General features: G+C 48.5%; 2 protein-coding genes across 3 annotated transcripts in view; one reads left to right on the forward strand and one right to left on the reverse strand.

Annotated features, from left to right (window-relative positions):
• UBTD1 (ubiquitin domain containing 1) overlaps window positions 1-20,412 on the reverse strand; it is a 52,553-nt gene extending 32,141 nt beyond the window's left edge. The window contains exon 1 of the mRNA XM_080823136.1: window positions 20,012-20,412. Coding sequence (XP_080679262.1) covers window positions 20,012-20,081 — 70 coding nt within the window. The 5' untranslated portion in view covers window positions 20,082-20,412. The remainder of the gene's footprint in view (window positions 1-20,011) is intronic.
• Window positions 20,413-20,879: 467 nt separating this feature from the next.
• MMS19 (MMS19 homolog, cytosolic iron-sulfur assembly component) overlaps window positions 20,880-27,063 on the forward strand; it is a 33,334-nt gene continuing 27,150 nt past the window's right edge. Inside the window, exon 1 of one of the 2 annotated variants that reach the window (XM_080823135.1) lies at window positions 20,880-21,056. In XM_080823135.1, the coding sequence (XP_080679261.1) occupies window positions 20,945-21,056 (112 nt within the window). In that variant the 5' untranslated portion in view covers window positions 20,880-20,944. The remainder of the gene's footprint in view (window positions 21,057-27,063) is intronic. The other variant, XM_080823134.1, reaches the window with a different exon arrangement.

Here is a 27,063-nt window from a genome sequence, read left to right on the forward strand (position 1 = left end):
TGTATGTGAAGTCCCCCAGCGCACACTTGGCACACGGCAGAGGCTCAGTAAACGGTAATAATATCACGGCCAAGGCTCTTTGGGGATTTAAAGACCACCTTCCTGATCTTCTTATGCGCTGTGTTTTCTTGCTAAGGAGTCCCAGTTCCTCAAGATAAGATTTCGAGCTCCCCAAACACCCCTTAGTTGCTCTGTCATTAGGCCACTGTGGCACAATGGCAGGCCCTGTGCGACAGAACAGAAAGCCTGGGTTATAATCAGAATTGGAACTCTCCAGGACTAGCCCTCGACACTACGTATTACCTTCATCTGGCCTACTGCAGGCAGTGAGTGGCAAGGCCACTGGGTAGGCCACCCAGAGCCCTAAGTGGGTTTGGTTCAACTAAGACAAGACAGGCAGGACCCGCCCAAGTAGTGCAAACCGTCCGAGTGCCCTCCTGTAAATACCAAGAGGACCACAAGACACAGGAAGACAAGATACTACAGTCCCCTGTTGGACGACCTTGTTTCTCAGCCTTTTTAAGCACACTCCCCCTTCTGATAAATACCCAGACTTCATATATACACCCCTACCCAAAACTGTGCCATCGCCCACTTCAAATTACTATCGCATCAGGCAAGAGTTTTATCAAACTTCAATTTCAATATCTTATACTTTAAAAACAGTACATTCCTGCTAAACCTACAATGTGATTATGATACTGAATATGCATTTTCAACTTCATATATATATATGTGTATATATATATATATATATATATATATATATATATATATATCCTAATTCCCCAGAGACTGTGATTCTTTTTCTCTCTCCCTTTCCCATTGACAATCGCCACTCATGGACGAGAATAGAACACAAAGGGCCTACCGCAAAGAGTAGAAATGTTCTAAGTCAATAAAAGAATGGGTAGAAGAGGAACTTTGGGGCATATTCCTAGCGCTCTCAGAATAGAAGGGCAACAGGACCTAAGTGGGAAGAGCATCAGATGGAAAGTCGAAGGCTTAGGCTATTATTTACTTCTAGTTTTGAAGCTCCTTTGTTAGGATAATGTCCAATTAAGATGAGGAAGATATTATCCCAGCTGTAAAATGGGATGCTGGTCTGGGGGAGTCGACAGCGAAGAGAAATACTGGGACCCCTACCTCTGAAGGTCTTTTCATTGTTTGGGGTATGGAGAAAAGGAAAACAAAGCACAGTTCTAAAAAAGACACCACAAGGGTCCTTCTGGGGACTCGTTACCAGTTGCAACAGGCAGCTGGAGGAAAGAAGAACCTGAAGCAGGCTGCGGGGGTCCCTGGCCCCGTGGCACCTGTCCCCCTCCAATCAGAGGCAGACACGTCGCCACCGTAAAGAGATGGGCATGGGCATTAGAGGCACATCAATTCTGGTCTTGTTCTGCCACTTACTCGCTGGTAATGTCAGATTTTCCTTAACTGTGAGAGGATGACAATTCAACTTACCTCACCGGGTGAGTATGAAGATTAAATGAGATAATATGTGTAAAATGTTTGGCACAGCATCTGGAAAATGGTAAGTGAACACAAAACGTATTTATAAATGTTAGCTTTATTATTTGGATTACTATTATTGTTTCCCAGCAGGAATGCAGGCAGCTGGAAGGGCAGCCCAGAGGCACCTGGCAATCCTCTCATTCTCGTTTCCTATTTATTGTCACAAATGACATGACCTCTGTGGTCAAGGACAAGAACAGCTGGGTAGGCCAGCAACATGCACAGCTGCTGCGTTTTAGGAAAAGTAATACTCCAAGGGGCCTGGGTTGGAACAGAGCTGGCAGTGGAATACAGAGTCTGGCTTGGGGTGGGGAGGGGAGGCAACTCCCGCAGGAAACAGCCAAAGGGGCTGGAGGGAGAGGAGGAGAAAGCAGGAGTGAAAGATCCAAACCAAGGACAGGTGGGCACAGGAAGCCCCCTTCCCAGAGACCGGAAGCTGCAGGTGAGCCAGAAGAAAGCCAGGAAGATGACAGGATGTGGGCAGTAAGGGGAAGCTGGGCCAATGGGGAGGGAGGGGCAGATGGAAAGGAAGAACTAGGCTGCCGGGCGCTACTGGGTGAAGAAAGGTTGGGACAGAACAGGAAGGCCACACAGGCGCTCTCCCGGGTTGACCTCGGGTCCCCCTCCTCAAGCTCTCTCTGTTCCCCCAACTCCACAGGCCCTAGGATTTCAACCAGTGTTAGGTTACTGCCACCACCGACCTTCGCCATCTGGGTCCTCTTCCCTAGGCTGGCGGCAAACAGGATGCAGGTTTCATTTCCCCTTTTCCTGGGAACTCTGAAACAAGTGCTCTGTGGATTTCCCTACAGGGAAGAGGCCCAGAAGCCCCCCCCCCCCGCCCCAGGAGAGAAATCCCCTTGCAGTTCCACTCTGAAGTATGCAGGGGTTCCGCCTGCCCAGGGCCACCCCCTTCCCCAGCTGCCTCCTCTCCCTCGCTCTCTCGCTCTCTGAAGGAGGGTTCAGCCTCAAGCCTGCCCGTTGGGCTCAGGTTCTACACACACAGCACCCATCAGGAGAACGGTGGGAAGTCAGTGGGGGTGAACTCATCCTAGCCCTTATGAGTCATTCATACCCCCAGACTAAAGTTCCAGAAAGGCGGTGTTTTCAACACTACCCCAGGTGATCTGGAGTCAGGGAGTCTGGGCTGGCTGCGGGGGAGCTCGCATCAGGTCACGTCGTCCCAGGGCCAGGAAGGAAGGCTCCCTGACCCCCCAGGGGGGTCACCGTGCAGGCTGTCACACAAGCAGCAATCGTCACAAGTCTGCCTGCGTCTGCGTGAGCCTTTCCTGAGCACAAAGCAAGGTCATGTACATAACCTTTGACCTTCCCTACAACACTAGGAGGGGACTGGGCAGATATTGTTCCCATTTTGAAGATGAGGAAGCTGAGGCAACATGGGCAGGGCCTTAGCTCCTGAGAAGCAGAGCTGGTGGGTCTGGGACCCATTCTCCAGAAGTCTCCTCCTTTCCCCTGCGACTTCCCTTTCTGCTGTAAATATCCTCACTTCTCCCAACCTAACAATAAGCACTCCAGCAGGGCTGCTGTGTCAGGCTAACAATCTCTCCTTCACAGAGAACTTCACAGTCCCCAAGTCATACCCAAGCCCCCGTGTGGCCAGGCCCTCCCCAGTGCTCCCACCCACCCTTGCTGCATCCTAGGCGCTCCCTCTGCTTCAGCCAACCTGTCACCCATAAACTCTTTCTGCAAAGGGGCTTCCGTACCCTTGGCACTTCCACTGCTGACATGCCAGTGCCGACCCTTCCCCTTCTGCCTGAGCACTGCCAGCCTCCCAGTGGGATTCTGTCTTCTGTCTCGCCCCATCCCTTCCCTAGCCATTCTCTTCATCCTTTGAGTCCAGAGTAGAGTGCCCTCTCGAGACCCCGACATCCCTCTGGTCATACATTCTCAGTGGCTCCCCATCACCTCCACCCCCCTGCCCCATGGCTCAGCTCTGAAGGGACCTTGCCTCTTACTGCCCCCTCCCTGGAGCACATATCTGCCCCCAGTCCCTCTCTGCATCTTTGCTGGAGCTTAGGCTGGTCTGCTTTCCCAAGCCCCTCCTCGCTTCCATCTTTGAGGCTCCACCCTCCAGGGTCCATAAGTGTCCCCTGACTGCAGGAGACTGTTTCTTAACACCTGTCCCACCCAAAGCCCTGACAGGGTCAGCTTCAAATCCTGTGTGATCGGGCCCTGCACCTGCGGCCTATACCTGGGTGGCCCCACCGCCCAGAGAACCCAATCCACAGGCTGCCAGAACTCGGCACTGGTGTGCTCAGTCATGCAACGAGCAGATGAGTAAGAGGAGAAGGCTGGGTCTACAGAGAGGGAAGCCAAGGGCAGATGCTCAGATGAAAGCAGAGAGGCCACCAGCCCCCGAAAGACAGAGCCGCCTCCATTCCTGACTGCTCTCCAGCCCCAGCTCCCATGAGGCCAGCTGCCTCGTTGTGATCCTGCCAGCAAACCCTTTTTCCCTGAGCTAACCTAGAGGGGCCTCTGCTCTGTGTGTCTGTCCGTACCAGCTTGGGGAGCCCTGTCTCCTCCTGACAGCCCCAACTGGAGGAGCCGTACTCTTGGCAACAAGCAGGCTCTGCCAAGGGTCACCTCTTTGCTCGTTTCCTGGATGGCTAGTAGATGCTGCACATATGCCTGCTTCCCTCCCGGGGACCAGAGCTCCTCACTAAGGCCTGGAAGATCCGACAGCCTCAGAGCTCCCTCGAGTTGACAAGGGGTCAGGAATGGCCCCTCCCAGACAGGACTTGTCACATGTGACCCCCATCCCCTGGCTGGAGCTCAGTGGCCCAAGCTGGATCGACTGGACATGCTCCCCTGGGAATCTGGACTTGGGGCTGGGAGAGCTGAATCCCTCTGAGTATGGCTGGGACTGTTACAGGGGCACTTGACACTGTATGGGCTGTAGAGACAGGAAGATGACCGAGACATGGAGTTGAGGGGAAAAGATCCTAACTAAGTTTTTCCAATTCCTGCTTAAGGCCCAGCAGTAATCCTGCTGTGGGGTCCTGAGCAGCCCCCCGCTGAAACCCTATAATAAATCACCTTTTTTGTTTAAGCTAGATTCCGCTGGTTTCTGTTACTTGCAGTCAAGGGGTCCTAACACAGCTGGGATCTCCCTTATGCTTCTCTAGGAATGCAAAGTAGGTGCTCGACAAACAAACTTGCTGAATAAAGAAGGAAAACTGGCCCCAGATCTTGGCTTTCTGATTTCCGCCAAAGGCACCTCCGTGCTCTACAAATTCTCCACATGTAAAATGTGAAACTCAGCCCCAGGCAACTGCACTTTCCTTGCCCGAAGTGCATTATAACCTCATTTTCATCTCTTCTTTGGGACAAACCAGCACTGAAAGGAAAGACAGGCGAGAGCAGGCCAGAGAAAACAGCCTATGGCAGCGCAGGCCAGCAAGTCAGACTGGGTCTGTGCTTTCCCCATCTGCCCCACCGGAAACAACTCTCCCCGAGATTTCTGTTCCTATACCACGCCCCCAGTCTATCCAGGATAACCATCAAAATCTCCAAGAGGTCACAAAGTTTGCACCCCTACCAACGGGTCATTCATGCCAGAGGCCATCACAAGGCCAGACCCATGAATCCTAAGGCTGGAAGAAACCCCAGAGGGTGGTCCTGCCTAGTGGTTTTCAAACTGTGTGTTCTGTAGGACCCCATGAGTTCAGTGGAACCTCTTGGGATTCCCAGTCTCTCTGGCATCAACCAGGGCAGTGCCTACTTGTTATATGTACCAAGCTGAGTGCCACATGGCGGAGTTGGGAGGGAACTCTGGCCCCTGGACTCTTCCCACTGCCCCTCTCTCAAGGCTGCTCCCTTAAAGGCTCTTGGGCTTGGGTAGGGCCAGAACTCGGTCCTGTGTGGGTGAGCACAGGAAACACGGAGGGAGCACTGCAGACACAATGTGGTGCCCACTAGCCAGTGTGGAGTCTGAAGTCACTCTGGCTACATGGGCGGAAAGGCAATGCTAAGCAGCCTGGACAGTATGGGGCTGTCCTGATGCCTGTCCTCTGCTATATATAGTTTCTCCCCTGAAATGACCTCACGTAGCAGCAAGGCTTTGTGGTGTGGCAAAACTGGCTATGCATCCCCAACTCCAGGGAAGAGAGCTCTGCTGAAGAAACTGGTGGTAACTAGGAAAAAGAGCAGTCTGTGGCCTAGGGGGATGGTGGGAAGCAAGCCTTCCAGACAACTCAGGAGAAATTCTTTCCCCTGACCCCCATGAGCAAACGGGAGGCTCCTGCGCAGTGGGTGATGAAACGGAGTCCCAAGTCTGGGGTGGGGGGGCTCCTGCTTCATCAGAGGCTCACAGATGGTGGGCACCCAAAGCCCGTCATTCATCTGCACCACACAGGCAGGACCAGCAGAGGCTCTCTTTGATCGCAACATCCCGTTCACTATTCAAGACCTCCCCTAACCTTGGGGTCACAGCCCATTTGATTCTACTGCCTAAAAAAAATATAAAAGCAAGCAAGGACAAACACCAAATGGGGATGGGGACTCTCCCAGGGTGGTGGGAGTGTGCAGATTTTCTTCTGTGGGCTTTCTGGTGTTGTTCACACTTTTTACATAAACCCAACTTCTATAATAAGGCAAATCACATTACTTGCTTCTCTCCAACCTGCACTCCTTACTCAAATCACTAACCCTTCTGCAACTCACCTCAGTTACCCTTCATAACCGCCCTATCCCATCTCAACTCTTTCTAAAGTGTCTACACATTGCCTTTGTCTCTGCTTGTCTACACTGTATGTCTTACTTAAAATGGTACCATATCTTAATTTGTCCTTGCTCCTGCCCAAGCCTGGCCAGAAGCCATCATAGATGATAAGACATATGTGTATAATGTGGACACAGGTATGAAGCAAGATGGAAAGAAAAAAACAAGAGAAATGGAATCCGATTTCCTGGGTATGATACCAGCTGCACCACTGACTGAGCAGGACAGACCACAGACCGATGGCTTGACCTCCCTGAACCAGTTCTTCCAGCTGAATTCCTTATTAGTGCCAATTCTCTTCTAAAAGGAAGGAAAGATCCTGAGAATGTCTACCAACCCCACAGCTTTTTGAAAAATAGATAATTTCATCTCTAAAACTGAGAGGCCCCAGGCCCAGCCTATAAAAGAGGTCCCCATCCATCCATACCTAAACTAGCATTGGACAATGGGAGAATAGGACCAGTAGGCTGAAATCTCTCCTTGGACACTTCCTGTGGGCCAGGGCCCTTGGCGTAAATGCCCAAGGGGTGGCGTGGTCAAAAGTGGCAGGCCACGAGGCACCTGGGTGGCTCAGTGGGTTAAGCCTCTGCCTTCAGCTCAGGTCATGATCCCAGAGTCCTGGGATCAAGCCCCGCATCGGGCTCTCTGCTCAGCAGGGAGCCTGCTTCCTCCTCTCTCTCTGCCTGCCTCTCTGCCTACTTGTGATCTCTCCGTCAAATAAATAAAATCTTAAAAAAAAAAAAAAAGTGGCAGGCCAGTTACACACCTCTGTGTAAGGCTGCAGTACGAATACTTGATGGTCAGCATTAAACCAGACATCCAGGCCCTGGATCTTCCATGGGACACATGTCACAGCAGGACAGTTAGGCTCAGATTCAAACAGGAGGGGTCAGCTGCAGATAAAAGAGCCCAGTGTAGCTCTTTTTTTGCCCACTGACTCCAAAGACTGCCCATCCTGTTCCTCAGGGAGAGGGCCCAGATAACAATGCAGGCACCATGTGGATGTTTTTCAAAAAATCATTTGGGGCCTCATAAAAAGCCATAGTAGCAGTAAGTTCCCAGCCAAGTAAGGCCTCCCTTCTCCTCAGCAGCCAGTACAGTACACGCCACAAACAGGAGTACAACGGTGGGCGAGACCAGGTGAGCTTGTTCCATGAACCTGCTGTGACAGCAGAGAGGGAAGAAGGACAAAGAGCAAACAGAGACATCAGGGACATAAACCCCACAGTGCAGAGCATCACCAGCTCCCCATGGACCTTTGGCATTGTGTGCCATGGATCTGCCCACTAGGGTGCGGCCAGATGGAAACAGGTTTCGAAAAAAGGAAACCCAATCGCAGAAGCTCCAGTATTACTGGGTTCATCACTCCTTGAGCTCCTTGAGGAAAGGAACCAACTCTTCCTGCTCTGCCTAGTATGTAACCCAGTGCCCAGGACATGTACTGAATATTTGGAGGCAATTTCCCATAGTGCTTAAGATATAAGTCCCTGGGATACAAATAAGAGGATTCAAATAGCAGTTCCTCCACTTTTGTCAGCAAGGGTCTTAACCTCCCTGAGACTCAGTTTTCTCCTCTGGAAAAATGCAAGTGATTATACCTACCTTACAGGGCTGATGTGAAAATGGAAGATGCTGGTGTCAAAGATCTTGTAGGGTGTTGAATGCATGCATGGTAGGTTAATAAATGGTACTGATTTGGTGATGTGAGGTCTTGAGAAATGAAAACACACATGTCACATGACAGTCTATTTTGGGGGAACACAGTGCATTCACTAAGTAAAAAAATAAATGCCATGAGTGATATCCCACATTAGAGAGGACAGTGTGGTATGTTTCGCAGACACTGCATGGGGTGGGTGAAAGGAGGGAGGGGGGACAAATGCATGAAGGTTTGGTGGTCCCAAGAAGTGCACTTTCTGGCACATTCAGGGTGTGTAGTGCAGGAACTGGCAGCAGCAGACTATTTGCTACTCATGGCTGGCAATGACGTCAATAAACCAGCCACACCTGTTTAGGGCCCAGAGCGCCCTCAGCTGAAATTGACAATGAGGTAGGCATTGCATGGAAGGCACGCCGAGCTGGGAATCTACAACAGTGGTCTGGAATCCCAAATCTTCCATTTCTCACTGTGTGACCCTGCACACAGTAGTTAGTATCACTGAGCCTCTCCCCTAAATTGAGGACAACCTCTCAGTGATTTATCAGGGAGACTGGATGAGATGTGTCCATCTGTAGGTAAAAGTACCTACAGCAGTGCCTGCCCCACAACTGGTGCTTAATAAAGTATAGTGTATCATAACTATAAAACACCTGTTTTTTTAACCAAGTTGCAGGGGACTGTATATCAAGTGCAGAAAAGGGCTCTGCTGTGGATGTTGATCATTTTCCAAGGAAGTTCACGAAGGAGGTGTCTGCAGTTGACAACGCATATTAGAGAAATGTGCCAGGCTCCAGGAAGGACGCCCCAGCAGACCCAGAGATGTTCTGCCAAGCTGAAGATGAGCCACAGCACACTGAGGGCACTCCCCAGCCTTCACCTACGGAGCACGGAATGTTTGTATCTGTTTTGAGACAGCCCCGAAAAGTAGGCACTGGGTGTTGCTGGAATCAGCCAGAGTATGTCAGGGGGTGGGCGGAGGGGTGGAGGGAAGAGATTTGTAACTAACAAGAGTTCTCAAGTTTTTGTGAAAGGTTCACATTTTTAAAAAATGAAGCTAGATTCAAGGCTATCTCTATAATAATATCACTCTTGCGCAACTTGCTTTCGATTTGCTTTCCTGAATAAATGAGTGGAATTACAGGAATGGTAGATAACCCGGGTATACAGCGGAAGCTAGGTCCTGCGTAGGAACGTCCCTGGCCTTGCATCTCAACTTGCGGGGGAAGAGGAAGGTTGGGGACAGTTGCTTACAGTGCCAGGCATGGTGATAATAGTAACTGCCATTTACTGAGTATTTTAATATGTCCCAGGCACCATTCTAAGGATGTTTTGTGCATTAACTCATTTAATGCTCATGACAACTCCACAGAGTAGGTACTGTTATCTTCATTTTACAGATGAGGAAAGTGAGGTCCAAAAACCTGAAATAACTTGCCCAAGTTTACATAGTTAATGAGCTGGAGGAGCTGGAATAATAAAATGCAAATGAATGTTAAATGAACAAAATATTGTCCTAATTATCTGCTACAAAAAGAAAAATGGTATCTTGTAAATGCCCTGTTTAGAAGATCCTAGGTTTTGCAAATCAAAAGAAATTCACGGTCAGGGGGCACCTGGGTGGCTCAGTTAGTTCAGCAGCCAACTCTTGGTTTTCAGCTCAGGTCACAGGCTCAAGGTTGTGAGATGGCTCCCTGCTTAGTGGGGAGTCTGCTTGGGTTTCTCACTCTCTGCCCTCCCCCCACCCACATACATGCATCTATGCATGCATGCACACTCTCTCTCCCTCTGTAAAGTAAAATAAATAAAACTTTTTAAAAAACCCTCATGGTCAGCCTTTGCTATACACTCCAATTTCAGGGGAAGGGCCACAGAGTGGCCCAAAGCAGATTTCCAAGGTGGGGCAAGGGGAGGCTACATTCTGCTCTTCCCAACACTCTGGGCTAACCAAGAGTCAACAGAATACACGTCCCCAAAGTAACCATGAACTGGGCTTTGGTTATTGTCATTAACAACCCACTGCCATTTGCTGGGTGTGGGCACAGTGCTCATCACTTCACACATATCACCACTTGTGTGATGGAGCCCTTGACTACCCTGAATGACCCTGCTCTTGTCCCCATCTTACAGATGTGGAAACTGAGGCTTTGAACTGAGGCTTTCTCACCACAGGGAGAAAGCAGTGGAGCCATCACCTCCTATGGCTTCTACCTCTCTACCACTTACCTGTCAATAACCTTGGGCAGCTTGGCAACTTCACTAAATCTCAGTATCCTCATCCACAAAATGAGAAAAATGATTCCCGCCCTGCCTACCTAAGAGGATGTTTGCGGGGGAAAAAATCATGTATAATACCTGTGAAAGCACTTTAAAAACTACAAAATGCTGAACAAAGCAAGAAACCACTAGTCTTATTAATTACAAAGAATGACACCTGATCCAGCAAGCACTTTGCTAACAGGGCTCTGGTTCCTCTTTTCCCTTGGGAATCTTGGAATAATTCAAAGTCTGCAGAGCCAGGGCATTCTTTTCTTCAAGTCCCTGGCATCTGGGAGTTGGAAAGTAGAAGTTCATTCTGGGAGAAGGAGGAGGAAACAATGGTATTTGCATTCTACTTGTATTTCTCTTTAGGAATGCAATCTTGGCTGAGATTCTACCCCTTCCAGCACACTCAACCCTCAAACAACGTTCAACAAAAATTTATTGAGCATCTACTAAGTGCCAAGCACTTGATCCAGAACAATGGACTCATGTGGCTCTGGGGTGCAGAGGCTGCCGTTTGGGGGATGGGACATTAAAGGAGGAGGGAACAGCAAGGAGAAGGGAGCAGCGTGGCAGCAGTTCTTGGAGCTTTGCAGGCTTTATAGCGGACTTCTGGCTCCTTTTCACAGAGGTGGGGGAAGGCACCACAACAGAATGAGCTCTGAGCACCAGAATTTGAGTCAAACCACTTAATCTGAGCTCTAGCACTGCCTCTCCTCAGCCTCAGGAACCACCGCAACTGATTTACTTTCCTGAACATCAGCTTTCCCATATGTAAAATGGGTAGAAATGTTCCCATAGGTAAAATGGGGACAATCAAATGAGATGATTGCCTGACTGGGCCGATAATAAACTCACTTTAAATACGAAAAACATGTGTTCTCTTTTTCCTGCCCGGCGTAGATAAACTACACAAGAGCCAAAAGCTTGCTCCGAGATCAAACCACTTGGGTGCCAGTCCTGGCTCAGCTGTTTACAGCCTGCATGGCCTCAGGCAGGAGACATTACCTTTCTAGGGCTCAATTTCTTCATCTGTAAAAAGGTGATAATAGTGTCCACCCATAGGACGGTGGTGAGGATTAGCCAAGATACTGCACGTGATGCTCCTGGCACACGGTAAACACCAAGGAAAGGTGAGCTGCTGCCAAGTGTGTCTCTTCCAGCCCTAAAACAACAAAACTCTGAGTCCTCTAAGATCTAGGCCACTTGGTCACCGGCTGGCTGCCTCGGTTGGACTCTGGTGCCAGCCTCCCTGAGAAGACAGGTACAAATGAGAAGCCATCTTCGTCCCCTGATCCCAAATCCTGCAAAAGATGCTACAGCCCCTTTCCTGACAATAAGGGACATGTGTTGAGGGGCTGGAGATGGTCAGAGGTATGCATGCACACTGAGCGCGGTACCTCTTCCCCGTGAGCTCAGTAAGCAGGGAGATCTTGACCCCAACAGAGAGTTCATGGCTTTGAGCAGCAGACAAACTCCCCATGTCGCCATGTGACTGCCAACCCTACGAGCTCCCATCTGAACCACAGTCCTACATCTCTCACATGCAAAACGGGGTTAAAAAAAATTGGTGTGCACCCCAAGTAAGACAGTGTCAACATTCTCTGGGACCCTGATGAATTATAACACAGATGTGCTTCGGTTAACTGGAAGCCCCATCCATCCATCCATCCATCCATCCATCTATCCCAGCCATCGACCATCTAATTAGAAACCCAGAAGTAAGCCAAATTCTGACTGACCAAAAAAAAGATGTCACAGAACCCACCCACCCAAGCTCCTGGATTTCCCTCCCTGGAGGGCCCCTCAGGCTTCACTATGAGCTCATCTACTCCTTCTCTAGGTACAATTCTAACAATCCCAACTCTCTGTTTCCCCGGGAAATGGGAGGGGCTGCTATCTGAGCCCCATAGATGGAATCTCACGAAGTGACCACTATGATCAGGTGTCACTTCACACCCAATAGGATGGCAGGGGCACCTGGGTGGCTCAGTCGGTTAAGCATCTGCCTTCAGTTCAGGTCATGATCTCGGGATCTTGGGATCAAGCCTTGTGTTGGGCTCCCCACTCAGTGGGAAGTCTGTTTCTCCTTCTCCCTCTGCCCCTTCCATTGCTTGCATTCTCTCTCTCTCAAATAAATAAGTAAAATATATTTTTAAAAAAAAAGCAAATGAAACAAAACAAAAACCAGAAAGTAAAAAGCATTTTTGGTGAGGATGTGAAGAGACTGGAACCCTTGTCCACTGCTGGGGGGGAATGTACAATGGTACGGCCGCTGAGGAAAACGGAAGGGCAATTCCTCAAAAAATTATACCTAGAGTGAACATACAATCCAGCAATTCCACTTCTGGAATATACACAACAGAACCGAAAGCAGGCACTCAAACAGATCTGTACACTCATGTTCACAGGAGCACTATTCACAACAGCCAAAAGGCAGGAGCAGCCCAACTGTCCACTGACAGATGAACGAACAAGATGTGGTGGAGACATACAATGGAAAGTAATTCAGTCTTAAAAAGGAAGGGAATTCTGACATGTGCCACATCACAGATGGACCTTGAAGATATCACGCTAGGTGAAATAAGCCTAATGCAGAAGTTCAAATATTGCTTCACTCCACTTACTTGAGGTGCTGAGAGTGGTCAAAGTCATAGAGACAGGAAGCAGACTGGCGGCTACCGGGGGCTGGGGGAGGGAAGAATGAGGAGTCTGTGTTTAATGGGGACAGAGTTTCCGCTGGGAAGGAGGAAAAACTTGTAGAGATGGATGGTGGGGATGGCTGCACGGCAGCGGGAAGGTACGAAGTGTGCACAGCGATATACCTGAGTTATGTCACGTGTATCCAAGCACGTGCTCTTTAAGTGGGGAAATGAAAAAAAGGGGTGACTGCTACTAGGGAGAAGACAGATTATAGGTGGAAACGTGAAGCCCGAAAGCACAGCAGCCGGACACCATTTAGTGCGGGGCCCACTGCCTGCAGGTTCAGAAGCCCAAAGGCCTCACCCTGTCGTGAGCACAATTATGGACCAGGCAGGATGCTGTTCTCTTTCAGAGCCCAGAGCAGGAATCAAGAACTTCCCCACCCCAGTGCTGCCTGGGACCCTGAGCCGGGCCACGGTGGAATGGGTTCTCCCTCAGCAATTTCCTTCCGTTCACCCTCGCTTCGTTCAGAAATAAAGGCTTTTGACAGAAAGAAGCTTTTGTGGTCCCCACCTCCGCCAAGCAGGTGCTTTGTACATACAGGTCTGAACTCCACACCCCTGAGTCGCAAAGAGGAGGTTATTCATGCTCAGTACACTTTGCTTAGAAGCTTATCATCCGTTTCAGAAAGATTCCCATCCAAAAATAGTTTTTAAACATTTCTTTTATAGTTTTGCTCTTTAAAAAAAAGAGTAAGCTTCAATGATCTGGTGGGGGAAATCACTGGCTATGGTTTTTGTGTGTAAAAATCCTGTGGCTAGGATAATAGAAACTTTAGGAGTTCACAAAATCTCCTTTTATCAGGAGCTCACTTGCTTCTTAAACCCTCTCTGGGAGGTGGGCAGGGTAGCAGTCATCCCATTGTACGAATCGGGAAACTGAGGCTCAGATAGATCAAAGTCACACACACAATTAGGAAGAAGCAGAGAACCAAGGCCTTATTTCCCATCAATGGCAGATGAGGATCTGGGTTGGGACCTGACATTTGAGCAGACCACGCAGTCATGAAAGTAATTTCAAAAACAGCCTTAGTTTATTTTATCCCCATAACACCTTCCTGAAGTAAACTGGAAATACTAACATTTTTTAAAATAGAGGATCAACCGAGCACAAAATGAGTGACTTGCCCAAGATCACCACTCAGGAAAGGGGCAGAAAGGGGCAGAGAGAATAGACCTCTTCCCTCTTAAACACACTTGACCTTGAGCCCTTCCCTATAATGTCTTGACCCCAACACACTCAAAACTTGAAGGAGCCCATGCAGTTCCTATATAGGTTGCACCACATTTCTGTGAACTCGGCAGGGAGTAGATATACCTTTATTCTCTTTTTAATAGCTGGAAAAGAAAAAGAGGTTAAAGAAAACTTTAGTTTTCTTTAGTTTTCATAGTTCTAAAATGCTATGATTCTAAAAATTCCTCAGCAAGTTGCTCGGTAGAGAGAGGCCTGGAATCCACAGCACCCACCTTCCTGCTTCCCAGTCTGTTAGACAACCCCATCCCCACGACTACGAATACCATGTGTGTCTGGGAGAGGGGTCCACTCTCGGATGCATGCAAGGACATAAAACGTCAAGAAAGTGCTATTGCCTGGTTAGGTGACTTGACTCTGCTCTGCTGCTCTAGCCCGGGTGTCTCCTAGCAAGAGGTTCCCAAAGCAGAGGGAATTCTGTCCCAGAGACCTTAGCGAGGCCTGGGGTGAGAGCGAAGCCAGTGTCAGGAACAGAACACAGCACTGTGAAGTTGCACCGAAGTGCCCTTATTTAGATGCGTGCCCTAACACCCACCACACAGGAGAGCAATGAGGGCTGCTCTTTCCTGCCTTTCTGTAGACCTTCCCAACTCTGCTAGACACAGTAGCTTTATCCAACAAAGACTTATTAAGCACCTACTGTATGTGAGGCACTGCTCTATGTAACAGGGAGCAAACAAATAAAAATCTCTGACCCCTCGGCAGTAGGGGAGGCAGCCAATGCCAAAAGATGGTAACAGCCATGGAGAAAAATAAAATGGGGGAGGAGGGATAGATAATGCTGACAGCAAGTACTATAGGGAATGGGACCGATTTTTCAAAGGATGGCCTGGGAGGGCCTCACTGAGGAGAAAGGCTTGAGGGGATGTGGAGGCGTCAGACCAAGGGAGGGACCCATTCAGGTATCAGGGGGTGGAACAGGCTATGAAGAGCACAAGGCAGCTTAAAGGTAAGCTGGTGAAATCATATCGTGTCTTATAGGCCAACACAGGACTCTGAATGAGATCGGGGACAAAGGAGTAACAAAATCTGACTTACAGTTCGCAGCCTCACTCTGGCTGCTGTGATGAAAACAGTCTGTCGGGAGACAAGAGAGGAAGCAGGAAGGTCAGTTAAGAGGCCGATGGCGGCTCAGGCCAGGGCTAAAGTGGTGAAGATGAAGAGACTCAGATTCTGGATATATTTAGGGCAAAGCCGATAGGATCTATTGATTAAATGGATGTGGGACTAAGAGAAAGGAGGGGTGTCAGGGATGACTCAAGGTTTTGGGGGCCAGGGTAACTGGAGGGACAAAATCACATTAATAGATGGGAAGACTCAGGGAGGAGCGGGGGGGGGGGTTGCAGGTTCCTTTTGTTCTGGACATGCTAAACTGAGAAGCCCTTTACACATCAAATGTGGTGAGTACCAGCAGAACATACAAGGCTAGAGCTGAAGAGGGTGGGTTGAAATCATGAATGTGGGAATCACCAGCTGTATAGCAATACATCATTGTATGTGTTATCATACAGGATTTCCATGTATGATCACGTGTAATGTGCATGAGTATGTTTATTATCTCCCCCACCCCTAAATTGTAAGCTCCATGTGGCCAAGGACCATGTCCGTTCACAGCCAGCAAGGTGCCTGGCACTCAGTAAATATTTACTGGGCAAATGGAGAAGTTGCTCAATTACTCCCTCAAGAATAGCCACAGCAGCCCACACAATGAGAAGCGACTCTCTTGCAACTACAACACCAAGCCCAACCAGCTCAAAACAGGGCCCTGGGTCTGTCCGCACCGGGCTTGAGATTCCAGAACGTAAGTGGATACTCCTGGCACATCACAGAGTCAGATAGTTGGGTTTCAGCCCTGCCACATTCTCAAAGGGTGGAGCTGGGCAAGAGACTTGCCTGTTCTACCACCTCGCTTTCTCCCTGGGGTGGCTGGGGGAGGGCCTGCCTTACCCATGGCAGGGGCAGAGATAGATCTACTCAGGGTATGTGTGCCGGGGGGTGGGAGCCCCCTAAATGAGTAAATCCCCAAGTATTCTCTGAAGCATGTAAGGGCCACCCAGCACCTGAAGGGGGAACGTATCCTTCTAGGAATGCACTAGGAATAACAGTTAAAAAATAAAAAAGAGGGGTGCCTGGGTGGCTCAATGGGTTAAAGCCTCTGCCTTTGGCTCAGGTCATGATCTCAGGGTCCTGGGATCAAGCCCTGTATCCGGCTCTCTGATCAGCAGGGAGCCTGCTTCCCCCCCCCCCGCCCCCCCGCCTGCCTCTCTGCCTACTTGTGATCTCTGTCAAATAAATAAATAAAATCTTTTAAAAAAATTTTAAAAAAGAGTGATAATTACAAACTTTCTAGCTAGGCAAGATGCCCTGACTAATGGGCATCATGTCTCCACTTTACCTGCCAAGTGACTAGGAAGACAGAACTAAGGCCAAAGGGTGACATAACAGGGCATAGGATTTCAACTCAATAGCTTCGCAGTTTTGAACAGTTGTCTTTGTGAAGATGGTGAAACAGCTCTGATGATCTAGTACAAGCCCACCCCTTTCTGAGATACTGAAAGTGTGACCCGAGAGAAGTTTGTGGACTTGTCCAGGGTCACCCAGCTACAGACCTGGGACTAGAACTCAGGTTCTAGCTCTCTATTGGTGGTTTCTTCCCATTACACCAGCGGCAAAGGAAAGGTAAGAGTTACCAGGGGAGCTGGGGATTTTTAGGCATTAGTGTTACAACATCAAACTATGTCTTTGTCAAAGGGTAAGCTGCAGATGTTATAGGAATGCCAGGTGCACGCTGTGAAGTTAAGAAGGATTCCTTCCCTCATACCAAACTTGTCATCCTACAGAGTTCCCCTTGGCTTTGGACTTTATGAATAAAGCTATTCATAGGGGGACCTACGGAACTGAAAAAATGATACACTAGCAGGTAAAAAAATGCAGATATATACTTCAGTAAAATATTTACATGAAAAATTCAGATGCTAAGATATAATTGGGTTAATGTTCTAAAATCAACAAATATTGAGTGCTTCCTCTGTATAAGTCATTGTGCTAAGTACTGAGTGTGTGTGTATGCACAAGCATATGTGTACATGTACGGCTAAATGAGCGAGTGTGAGAGACAGACACATAAGGATAAGACAGAACCCAGGTCCTCAAGGCTTGCAGGGTAGTTGCTGATACAAGACTGTAGACATCAAAGAAATGACTAATAATATGGAGAAGATAATTGTTAAGTAAGTGGCATAATGTGTCTGCAGGAGTTCTCAGAAAGGGGGGAGTTGGAATTGTCAGGCAATGTGCTTCTAGAAAGATACGGGATTTGAGACGAACCTTGAAAGGAAGAAAGGCTCTTGATAAGAAGTGGGAAATGGCAAAGCGCAAACACTGGTGGCCTTAATTCAGGGAAGAGAAAGAAATCACGCCTGAAAAAAGGACTGACCAAACTGAGCAGCCTTGAAAGTTAAAGTTCTTACAGAACTGGAGAGGTGCAAAAAGATTTCTAAACAGGGGCACGTGGCTGGCTCAGGCAGTAGAACACACAACTCTTGATCTTGCAGGTATGAGTTCAAGCCCCATGCTGGGTATAGAATTTACTTTAAAAAAAAAAAACAGTTAAAAAAATTCCTTTTTTTTTTTAAAGATTTTATTTATTTATTTGACAGAGAGAGATCACAAGTAGGCAGAGAGGTAGGCAGAGAGAGAGAGGGAGAAGCAGGCTCCCCGCTGAGCAGAGAGCCTGATGTGGGACTGGATCCCAGGACCCTGGGATCACGACCCGAGCCGAAGGCAGAGGCTTAACCTACTAAGCCACCCAGGTGCCCCTAAAAAAATTCCTAAACATAGAATTATAGGGTTCGAAACAGGTTAATTTAACAAACATCTTCAGGGGAGGGGGAACAGTGTGCAGGCATTGGGTGAATGACTGAAGATGAACTTGCCTTTGGTGGGAAACTAAGTTCAGCTTGGGAGGTGGGTTGAACTTGAGATGACAAGGGGGTGAAGTAGAGTAGAAGGGGCAGGTTTGTACGACTTTCCAAGGAAGAACCAGCAGGTCCCAGTGGCTGATTGGCTGGGAGGCAAAGAAAGTCAGCAGAGAGACATCTCCAAAGTACCAAGTTAGGCAGCTGCAAAATGGAAGAGTAAAGGGAAGTTGGCTGAGGGGAGAGATGCAGAGCTTGCTTTTAGAAGTGTTGAATCCGAGAATAACTACATCAGTGTGTCCAGTGGGCATTTACTGATATGAGTCTGGAGTTTGACAGATAACAGTTGAAGATATAGTGTACAGGTCTTCCCAGTGGACATAGTTGTGGGACTGAGTATAATTTCTCTGGGAGGGAGTAAGAGAGGGGGGGGAAAAAAGAATGTCAAACTGAACCATGGTTGTGTACACAGCTAGGAGGTGATGTGATGCTGAGCAGCAGTGATCAGAGAAAACAAAACAAAACCAAACCAGGATAATCTAACATGGAGAAAGGAAGGGGGGGGGGAGTTTCAAGTATGAGAGAGTTGTCACCAGTGAAAAATGCTACAAAATCAATCATGCGGACTGAGCGCATAAATAATAAACATTCGTTGAATAAATGAATGAATGAATGAAAGAAAGCCCTTGGGTCTGAGAATCAACTTTCCTCAGCCAGAACGGCCAGGGCTGCCAAAAGGTTTTCCAGTGTTAAATTTACCTCCACCCTCCACCCCCAGAAAAACATGTTTCTTCTTCCACAAGTCATCCTGTCCACCACACAGACATCCTTCTCTGCTTGCCCCACTTTTCCCCTCATCTTCCTTCCCGGTATCCACAACCCAAGCAACACACCTTCGGTGTCAAAGGACACAGGAAATTCCAACTAGAGTTTCCACTTCACTAACAACTATGCCTGTGGCTCCTCTTACACAAAGGGATATGTAGCAATTGAGTGGAAGAGGAGACTGCGTTCTAGCCCCAGCTACACTACTAACTAGCTGTGTGTCTTTGGGCAAGTTGTTCAACCTCTCTGGATCTGGGCTTCTACAAAGAGAGGAGGAGTTAGGTCTATCTGGACTCCAGACAAGTTTTGAAGGTTCCTTTCAACTCTAAAGTATACGATTTTTATCGTTCTCAGAAGGTCCTTGCAACACCCTGAGAGAAGGAAGTGAGTACAAGACCCGTGGAAACGAACGCCAGACCTCTTCCCAGGGCGAAGCGCCAGTATTGGAGGAGTGTACCAGGAAAGTGAGAAGGCGCTGCCCGGCCCTCGCGGATCACCAAGGAGCAGATCCCATCCCCAAGGCTGGGAAGGATCCCAACAAACCCGAGCGCGATTCCCACCCCACACCCCACCTTTTCTAGACTCCAGACAGCCGGGAGGCTCTAAAAAGCCCTGCGGGAAAAATAAAGATTTCTTTCCCAGAGTCCTGCGCTGCTTTTGCCAGTTGGATTCCGGCAGACACGATCTGCAGCCCGATAATGACACAGTCAGTCTCTGGAAGAGCGACAGTTCTCGCTTGCTCCGAGTTCTGGGGACGACTGGCCGCCCGCGCCGTGCCCCGACGGGCCAGCCTCCGACCCCGACCCGGCTGCCAGACCAGCGGCGCCCCCGTCCCGGGCCCCCCTCCCCTCCGCCGGCCCCGCTGCGGTCTGCAAACATTTCCTGCCCCCGCCCCCACCCCCACTCGGAGCTTCCCAGTTGGAGCGAGTTGGGCTCGCAGCCGGGTCAGCGCTCGCAGTTGCCCCAACTCGGCTCCCCCGGCAACCAGGGCTGGGAAGCGGGCCCCCGTCTGGCTCCGGAACAGCCATCTGGGAAACCCAGGCGCCAGGAGCCGTGGGAGGTCGCTTGGGAAGCCCAGCGCTCGGGCGAGGAGGGGGACAACTGGCGAGGCGTCCGTGGCCCTGCTCCCTTCCTCGTCGTTACCTGCTCGCTTGCGGGGGTGTCCCGGGGCGGCCGGCCTCTCCCGGCGCTGTCTCCCCACGCAGTTGCCCATGCTGGCTCTTCAGTCGGGCCCCATGCACCGGAGGCGGCGGGCTGGTCGGCTGCTCCGCGCTTCTGCCCCGGACGGCGACGTCCCGGGTCAACGGCTCCTGCCTCCCCGCATCGGGCGCTCCTCGATCTTTCCCCCGGGGGCGCGCTCTGCCCGGGCGCCGGCTTCGCCACAAACTTTGCGGGCGAGGGGAGTTAGGGAGGGGGCCGATTCCCCAGCACAGTCCCAAGTGGCCGGGCCAGGGGGGCCCGCGACGGTGCCCGGCCGGAGACCAGCTCCGCTGGAGGGGCGGAGAGAGGGGGCGGGCACCTCCGCAGCTACTCCCTGCTCGCTCGGGGCTCCCAGCTGGGGCCGGCCCCCCGGAGCCTGTCACTCACCTGCCTAACCCCGCCCCAGCCCGGCCCCGCTCCCTGCCGCCGGCTCGCGGTGCCCGCGCCTCCGCCGCCGCCCGCCCCAGGTGCGCATGTGACCGACAGCACCGCCCCCTCGGGCCGGGCCTGGTTTTCTCATTGGCTTCCCCCAGGGTATGTACCGCCCCTTGGCCCCACCCAGCCAGGTACCCGCCCCGCCACCCGTCTCCCGGGGAGCCGGGCCGGGAATTATTCGCCCTCAATGGCCCCCGGCTGCGTGCCTAGCAGCCGCCTTCCCTGCCCGCGCAGCCGCCCCGACTCCAAACCCCGCCCCTCGGGGAGGGACCGTCCCATCCCTCCCTAGAACTGCCTAGCCAGGAGCCGGCAGGCACGTGATCCAGGGAAGCGCCCCGCCTCTTTAACCTTCGCCAGGCGATTGGCTCAGGAGGCGCGTGCGCTCAGAGGCCCGTCCCGTGCCACCACCCACTTCCCCTCCCACGGTTTCTGGTTCGCGTCATGGCTGCCGCCGCCGCTCTGGAGGCGGTGGCGCCTACGGGCGCACTGTGGGGCCTCGTGCACGACTTCGTCATGGGTCAGCAGGAGGGCCCCGCTGACCAAGTGGCTGCAGGTACGGCAGACGGCGCCGCGCGGCTTCCGCATGGGGCCAACAAGAGGGGGCGGCCTCAGTACAGCCGCCGGGCGGGAAGGGAGTGAGGAACAGCGGTGACTTTGAGAGATGGGTCTAGGGCTGGTTGTGAGCACCTCATGCTTAAGAGCCGTAACAAATGGAGAGTCGCTTGTATCTTCCTTAAAGCGCCTTTACGCCACTCATCTTAGTAGATAGTCACTCTGTGCTCCAGCTGGGGTTAGAGAGTCATTACCGAGTCACAGATGAGGAAACTGAAGCCCGGAGAGGGCAAGAGACTCGCACCTCAGGCAGGGGGTGCAGCTGGGACTCAGCCCCAGGTCCTCCAGTCCAGAATCTGGTACTCCCGCCGCTAAACCACGTTGTTTGGCGGAGGTTGACGTGAGAAGCAGCATCTTCCGCGGCATCAGCTCTAGTCGCGTGGCATGTTGGGGGTGCCGCGCGGCGCGATCTCTGACTGGCTGTCAGAGGAAAGAGGAGGGGAGAAGCCAGTCTTGGGTGGGGGGGAGTTTGAGATGTCTAGTGTATGCTCCTTAAGACTTTCCCTCCGTTTCTTGGTAAAGTTCTTGATTAATTTGCTTCGTGACTTTTTTATGTGGTGTTTGTTTTTATCTTTTCTCCGATCTCCAGTTTCCTGCTTTTGACCAGTTCAGGAATCTCTCAGTTCTCACAACTTATCTAGGATTTGTGTAAAACAAATTCCAGATTTCCTTGGGAGTCAGAGACTTCACTCTTTTAGGGAAAAAAAAATCTAAAAAGTTGAGTGTTAGGAGGCCTTCAGACTTGTTTACGTAATAGAATACTAAATTATCTCGTGAATACAAATGCGTTTTGTCTGTTTTTGGAAATTTTGCGTGTTTGGGAAAAAGTATAAGACATTTCTCTTGAAAATTGAACATCCTAACTTTTAGAAATGTGAGAAATGAATAAAGTGAATCTGTGAGAAAATATAGTACTTTGGTCCTTAGCAGTTCCACTTTCATTCAGTTATCCCACCATTATTGAACACGTATTTTTCTCCAAACACGATACAAAGCGATAGGAATATAAATACAGATCAGACTCGATCTGTGCCCACCAAGAATTTTTACTGCGGTGGGAAAGTCAGCCATGCAAACAAATAGTATTACCACATCTTAAAAGGGGTTATGTGGGGTATGTGCAAGGTGGCATGGAAGCATCAAAGAGCAAAAGCCTGATGCTGTCATTCCACCAAATTTTAACTTCTTACAGCTTTATATAGTACGTCATCAATGCCATTTTCCCCAGTGTTTTATTATGAAAATTTTCAAACATACAGCAGAGAATTTCATAACAGGCACACCTACACACACCACCTAAACTACCATTAACATTTTAATATAACTTGCTTTGTCGGGTTATCTTTCCGTCTATTTAGATTGCAGATATCAGTACACTTCCTCTTAAATGCTTTGGTAGGCGTATTAACTAGAGCTTGTTTATAGTTTATTTTGGTGTACAATTTATATTCAGTGAAGAGTACAATCTTAAGTGTAACGTTCACTGATTTTGAAAAATGCACCCGCCTACCCCCTACTGTTACAGCAATGCCATTTGTAACTATTCTTTCACATTTATATATTATGAACACAATAATTTTGGAATTTTCTAATTCAGAACACACTTGACAGCATGGATAAGGACTGCCAAGTACTATAAATACCTTTGTAAAATTTATATTTTTTTATGCCTGAAAAAAATGACCTAAACTATTGTCTAGTTTAAATTTAACTCAGCTCAACTAAGACTGTAACATTAGCCCTGTTGTAATTTAGCCCTCCTGACTAGGAAAGGAGGTTGGTAGTAACATAAAGTTGAAAAGGTTTGGTGGAGTTGGATTATGCATAACCTTGTATTCCAGGCAGAGGGATTTGAATGAGCTTTTGTAGGTAATAGAAATCATTGTAGATCCTTGAGCAAGGGAGTCATATAATGAAAGCAAATTTGAGAAGGATTAAATTGATTTTCTCAATCTGAGATCACAACCTTAGTTAAGGTTTTGAAGGCTGACAGAGTTTTGAAGCATTCCCAGAATAAGATGTGTTTTCTGATCCAGCATGAGTCTAGTTTTGTTAGCACTAAAGCGACCAGCTTTCTATTCAGCCTCTCACAGCAGCAGCGTGTCCTACAAATTGTAAATGCAGAAGGAACACCCTGTAATCACAGGCAGCTATGACCAACTTTGTTTTGCACCTTTGCCGTGGAATTCCTGAAGAAAGTAGGTGTCAGGTGTAAAGGTACAAATAATGGAAGAGAAATGACCCAGTAGGCTAAGGGTTAAAGGCATAAGAAAAAAAAATTACTTATTTATTTGACAGAGCATAAGCAGGAAAAGTGGCAGTCAGAGGGAGAAGAGAAGCAGATCCTCTGCTGAGCAGGGAGCCCAATGCCGGGCTTGATGCTGGGCCCGATCCCAGGACCCTGGGATCATGACCTGAATCGAAGGCAGATGCTTAACCAACTGAGCTACCCAGGGGTCCCAGGGTTAAAGACTTTTCATTCTAGCATTCAAAGGTTGCCACTACCTGGCCCCAGCCCTTATTCTTACCAGTCCCTTCCCGGACCTTCAGTGCCAGGCAGCTGCCTGGATTTGCTATTCCCTGAGTGTTTTCCTTCCCACTTCCTTTCGCTAACTCCATCTTACTGAAGTTAGACCTCAGATTCAAGGCCCAGCTTGAGAGCTCACTGCCTGCCCCCCAAGTGTTTCCTGATTATTCTAGCCAGACATCATCTCATACTTCAAAATCTTTGTGTTTATTTCTCAACCACTCATTTATTAGCATTTATTAGCAGACTTGTTCATAAGCCCTCATTTATTAGAAGACTTGTTTAGTAGCTCTTCTGTATCTCTCTCCATATCCTATCCTATGCCTACCACCCAAGTCTCCTGGAGACTAGCATAAGTAAGTATGCAGTAAAAAGCTGTGTAAGTGAATGGAATGAGAGATGTTGAAGGAAGAATCTGTGGAATTTGAGGCCTAACTAGTTACAGGGCATGAAGGAGGAGGAGGACTCCAAGATGACCCCAAGCTTTTGAGCCTAAGGATGAGCAAAAGAGAAGTTCTTTGTCCAAAAATGGAGGTTGGGAAGGAAGCTGATTTTGAAGAGTGTGAGGTTTGGACATCTTGATGGATATAAATTTTTTTCCTTTCCTTTTTTCCTTTTCCTTCCTTATTTGGATTTTCCTTCGTTTTGGTCTTTATTGTATTTTCCCACTTCCGTGGGAGACCACTATTCCTGAAACCAAAAGACTGTTAAGCAACAATAAAACAGTTCTGAGAAATGTCTGTGGCATCCTCAGCAGAAAAGACATTTTTGAGAGCTTGATTAGAACTGATTGGGATTTTTCTGTCTCCTGCTCCTTTACATCCTTCCCCCTTCCTCCTTTGGCTGCTCCAGATTCTCAAGAGGCTGCAACTCCATCAGACAGAGGTCTGATTGTGCATTCGTCAGTCTCATATAAATACTTCTTTGATGACTCCTCAGTGTTCCACATGAACTGGTGCCCTGCTGAGGGAAGTGTGGGTAGTTAGGTGGTGCTGGTAGCTCCATTTTTAGAGAGTAAATCTTGGGCACACTGGAAAAACTTAGGTGTACTTATGTAGGGAAAGGAACTTATGCTTGTTTTTCCTTAATGCCAGTGAGCCTACCTTTAGGAAAATTAACTCCTTATTAGCTTCTTTTATCCCAGGAGTCCAAGTGCATAATTAATGATATTTCCAGATATTCAGGTATTTTTTATTTGGGAGAACTTACAGTGTTAAGAGAATGAATCACTTAAAGTTAGTGATGGATGGTTCATAAACCCAGGAATTTTATTCCTTTTTTATGCTAACTAGGTCTCTGTTTATATCACTATGGTAACACTGAGCTTGTTAATGCTATGATTGTTTTCATTGTCTTTCTACCCCAACAGACTGGGTTCCTTATGAGCTCTCTGTCTGTATTTCTGTCTCCAGGCCTAACCCAGTACCTGATTTATAATAGGTGCTTAATAAATGTTGAATGAATAAATGAAAACAAATACACATGACAGTTTTGTCAAAGTTAAGGAGAAACACAGAAGGGGATTATTTGATTTTGGGAACCAAGGAGGGCTTCATAAAAGAGTTGACATTTTAGCTGGGTCTTGAAAAATTGAATTTTGACAAAGGCCGGAAAGAGGCATTTCAAACCATGCGAACATTTACAGGATTAAGGATATGGAAGAGCTTGATATGTTGGGACATGTGACTGAATGATAGGAGTCATGACAAAAGGTGAAGCTAGAGGTGATTTGGGGGCTAAATTGTGAAGGATATCAAGCCAGGGATTCAGGTCTTAGGCAGTAAGGAGCAAAAGGAGTTTGGTGGGCAGAGAAGTAATTGTGCATTTTAGGGAGGTAATTCTAGGTAGAATGTGGATGAATTAAAAGGCCTTTTTAAAAAATTGAGGTAATGGGGCACCTGGGTGGCTCAGTGGGTTGGGCCTCTGCCTTCGGCCCAGGTCATGATCTCAGGGTACTGGCATCGAGCCCCGCGTTGGGCTCTCTGCTCAGCGGGGAGCCTGCTTCTCCTTCTCTCTCTGCCTGCCTCTCTGCCTACTTGTGATCTCTCTCTCTCTCTGTCAAATTAAAAAAAAAAATTTAAAAATAAATAAATAAAATATTGAGGTAAAATTCACTTTAACCGTTTTAAGACTACAGTTAATTGGCTTTTAACATTCATGATGTTCCACAACCATCACCAGTATCTATAAATTCCGGGACATTTTTTTTTAGTACTCCAAAAAGCAGAGGATTGATATAGTCTCGTTATAAGGATGAAAAGGAAGGGTCATATTTAAAAGACATTTCTGAGGCACCTGGGTGGTGCAGTCGGTTGAGTGCCTGACCCTTTTTGGCTCAGGTCCTGATCTCAGGGTCATTAGACTGAGTCCCACATCTAGCCCTATGCTTAGCGCAGAGTCTGCTTGAGACTCTCTCTCCCTTTCTCTTTGCCCCTCCTCCCTACATGCACACATGCATGCTCTCTTCAAATAAATAAACCTTAAAAAAAAAGACATTTCTGAGGTAGATTCAACAGAACTAGAATAAAATGTTATATTTAGTTACCTTTATGAAAACATCCTCAGAATACTGATTCTAGTTTTTTGCCGCCATACTCACCATTTTCCTTTCTCTCGTTTATTATTGTGTAACAGCTATACAGCTAATACAACATCTCTTCATTTTTTCCTAATTTTGTATTACTTTTATACTTCACTTGTCTTTTATGCTTGTGCTGCATTAATTCAAGACAGGATCCTTATAAGAAGTGCAGACCAAAGGTTCTGCCAGGAGGGTTTACCCATGTACTGGGATTCGAGGAATCACATACAGATGGGGGTTTATTTTGTAATTAAAAGCAGCCTGTTGGGGTGCCTGGGTGGCTCAGTGGGTTGGGCCTCTGCCTTCGGCTCAGGTCATGGTGTCGGGGTCCTGGGATCGAGCCCCGCATCGGGCTCTCTGCTTGGTGGGGAGCCTGCTTCCCCCACTCTCTCTGCCTGCCTCACTGCCTACTTGTGATCTATCTCTCTCTGTGAAATAAATAAATAATTTTTTAAAAAGCAGCCTGTTTTATAATACTGTATACTTCATGGTGAAGAAGTTTTTTATTTATCAAATTTGAGGTAATCTGTAGGAGAGGAAATTGACTAGTAAGGGACGTGGGGGAACTTTGTCCAGTGGTGAAAATAGTTCACATCTTGATTGGGGTATTGATTACTCAGGGTGTATGTTTGCTAAAACTCATCAAGTTATACTGTTAATATCTGTGCATTTCACTATATGTAAATTATACCTCATTTTTAATGAAAAAATTAGAGGCAACTGAGTGGGGCTTATTAGTCAGGTCCTTGTTTTATAGCACTTAGGTATTTCCAACAGTGGACACTAGACCAGCATCCACAAAAGACTTTGATGGTGTTGCTGGAGAACAATGATGATTCA

This window comes from Martes martes, assembly GCF_963455335.1.
Source record: "Martes martes genome assembly, chromosome: 14".
NCBI classification, from domain to species: Eukaryota; Metazoa; Chordata; class Mammalia; order Carnivora; family Mustelidae; genus Martes; species Martes martes.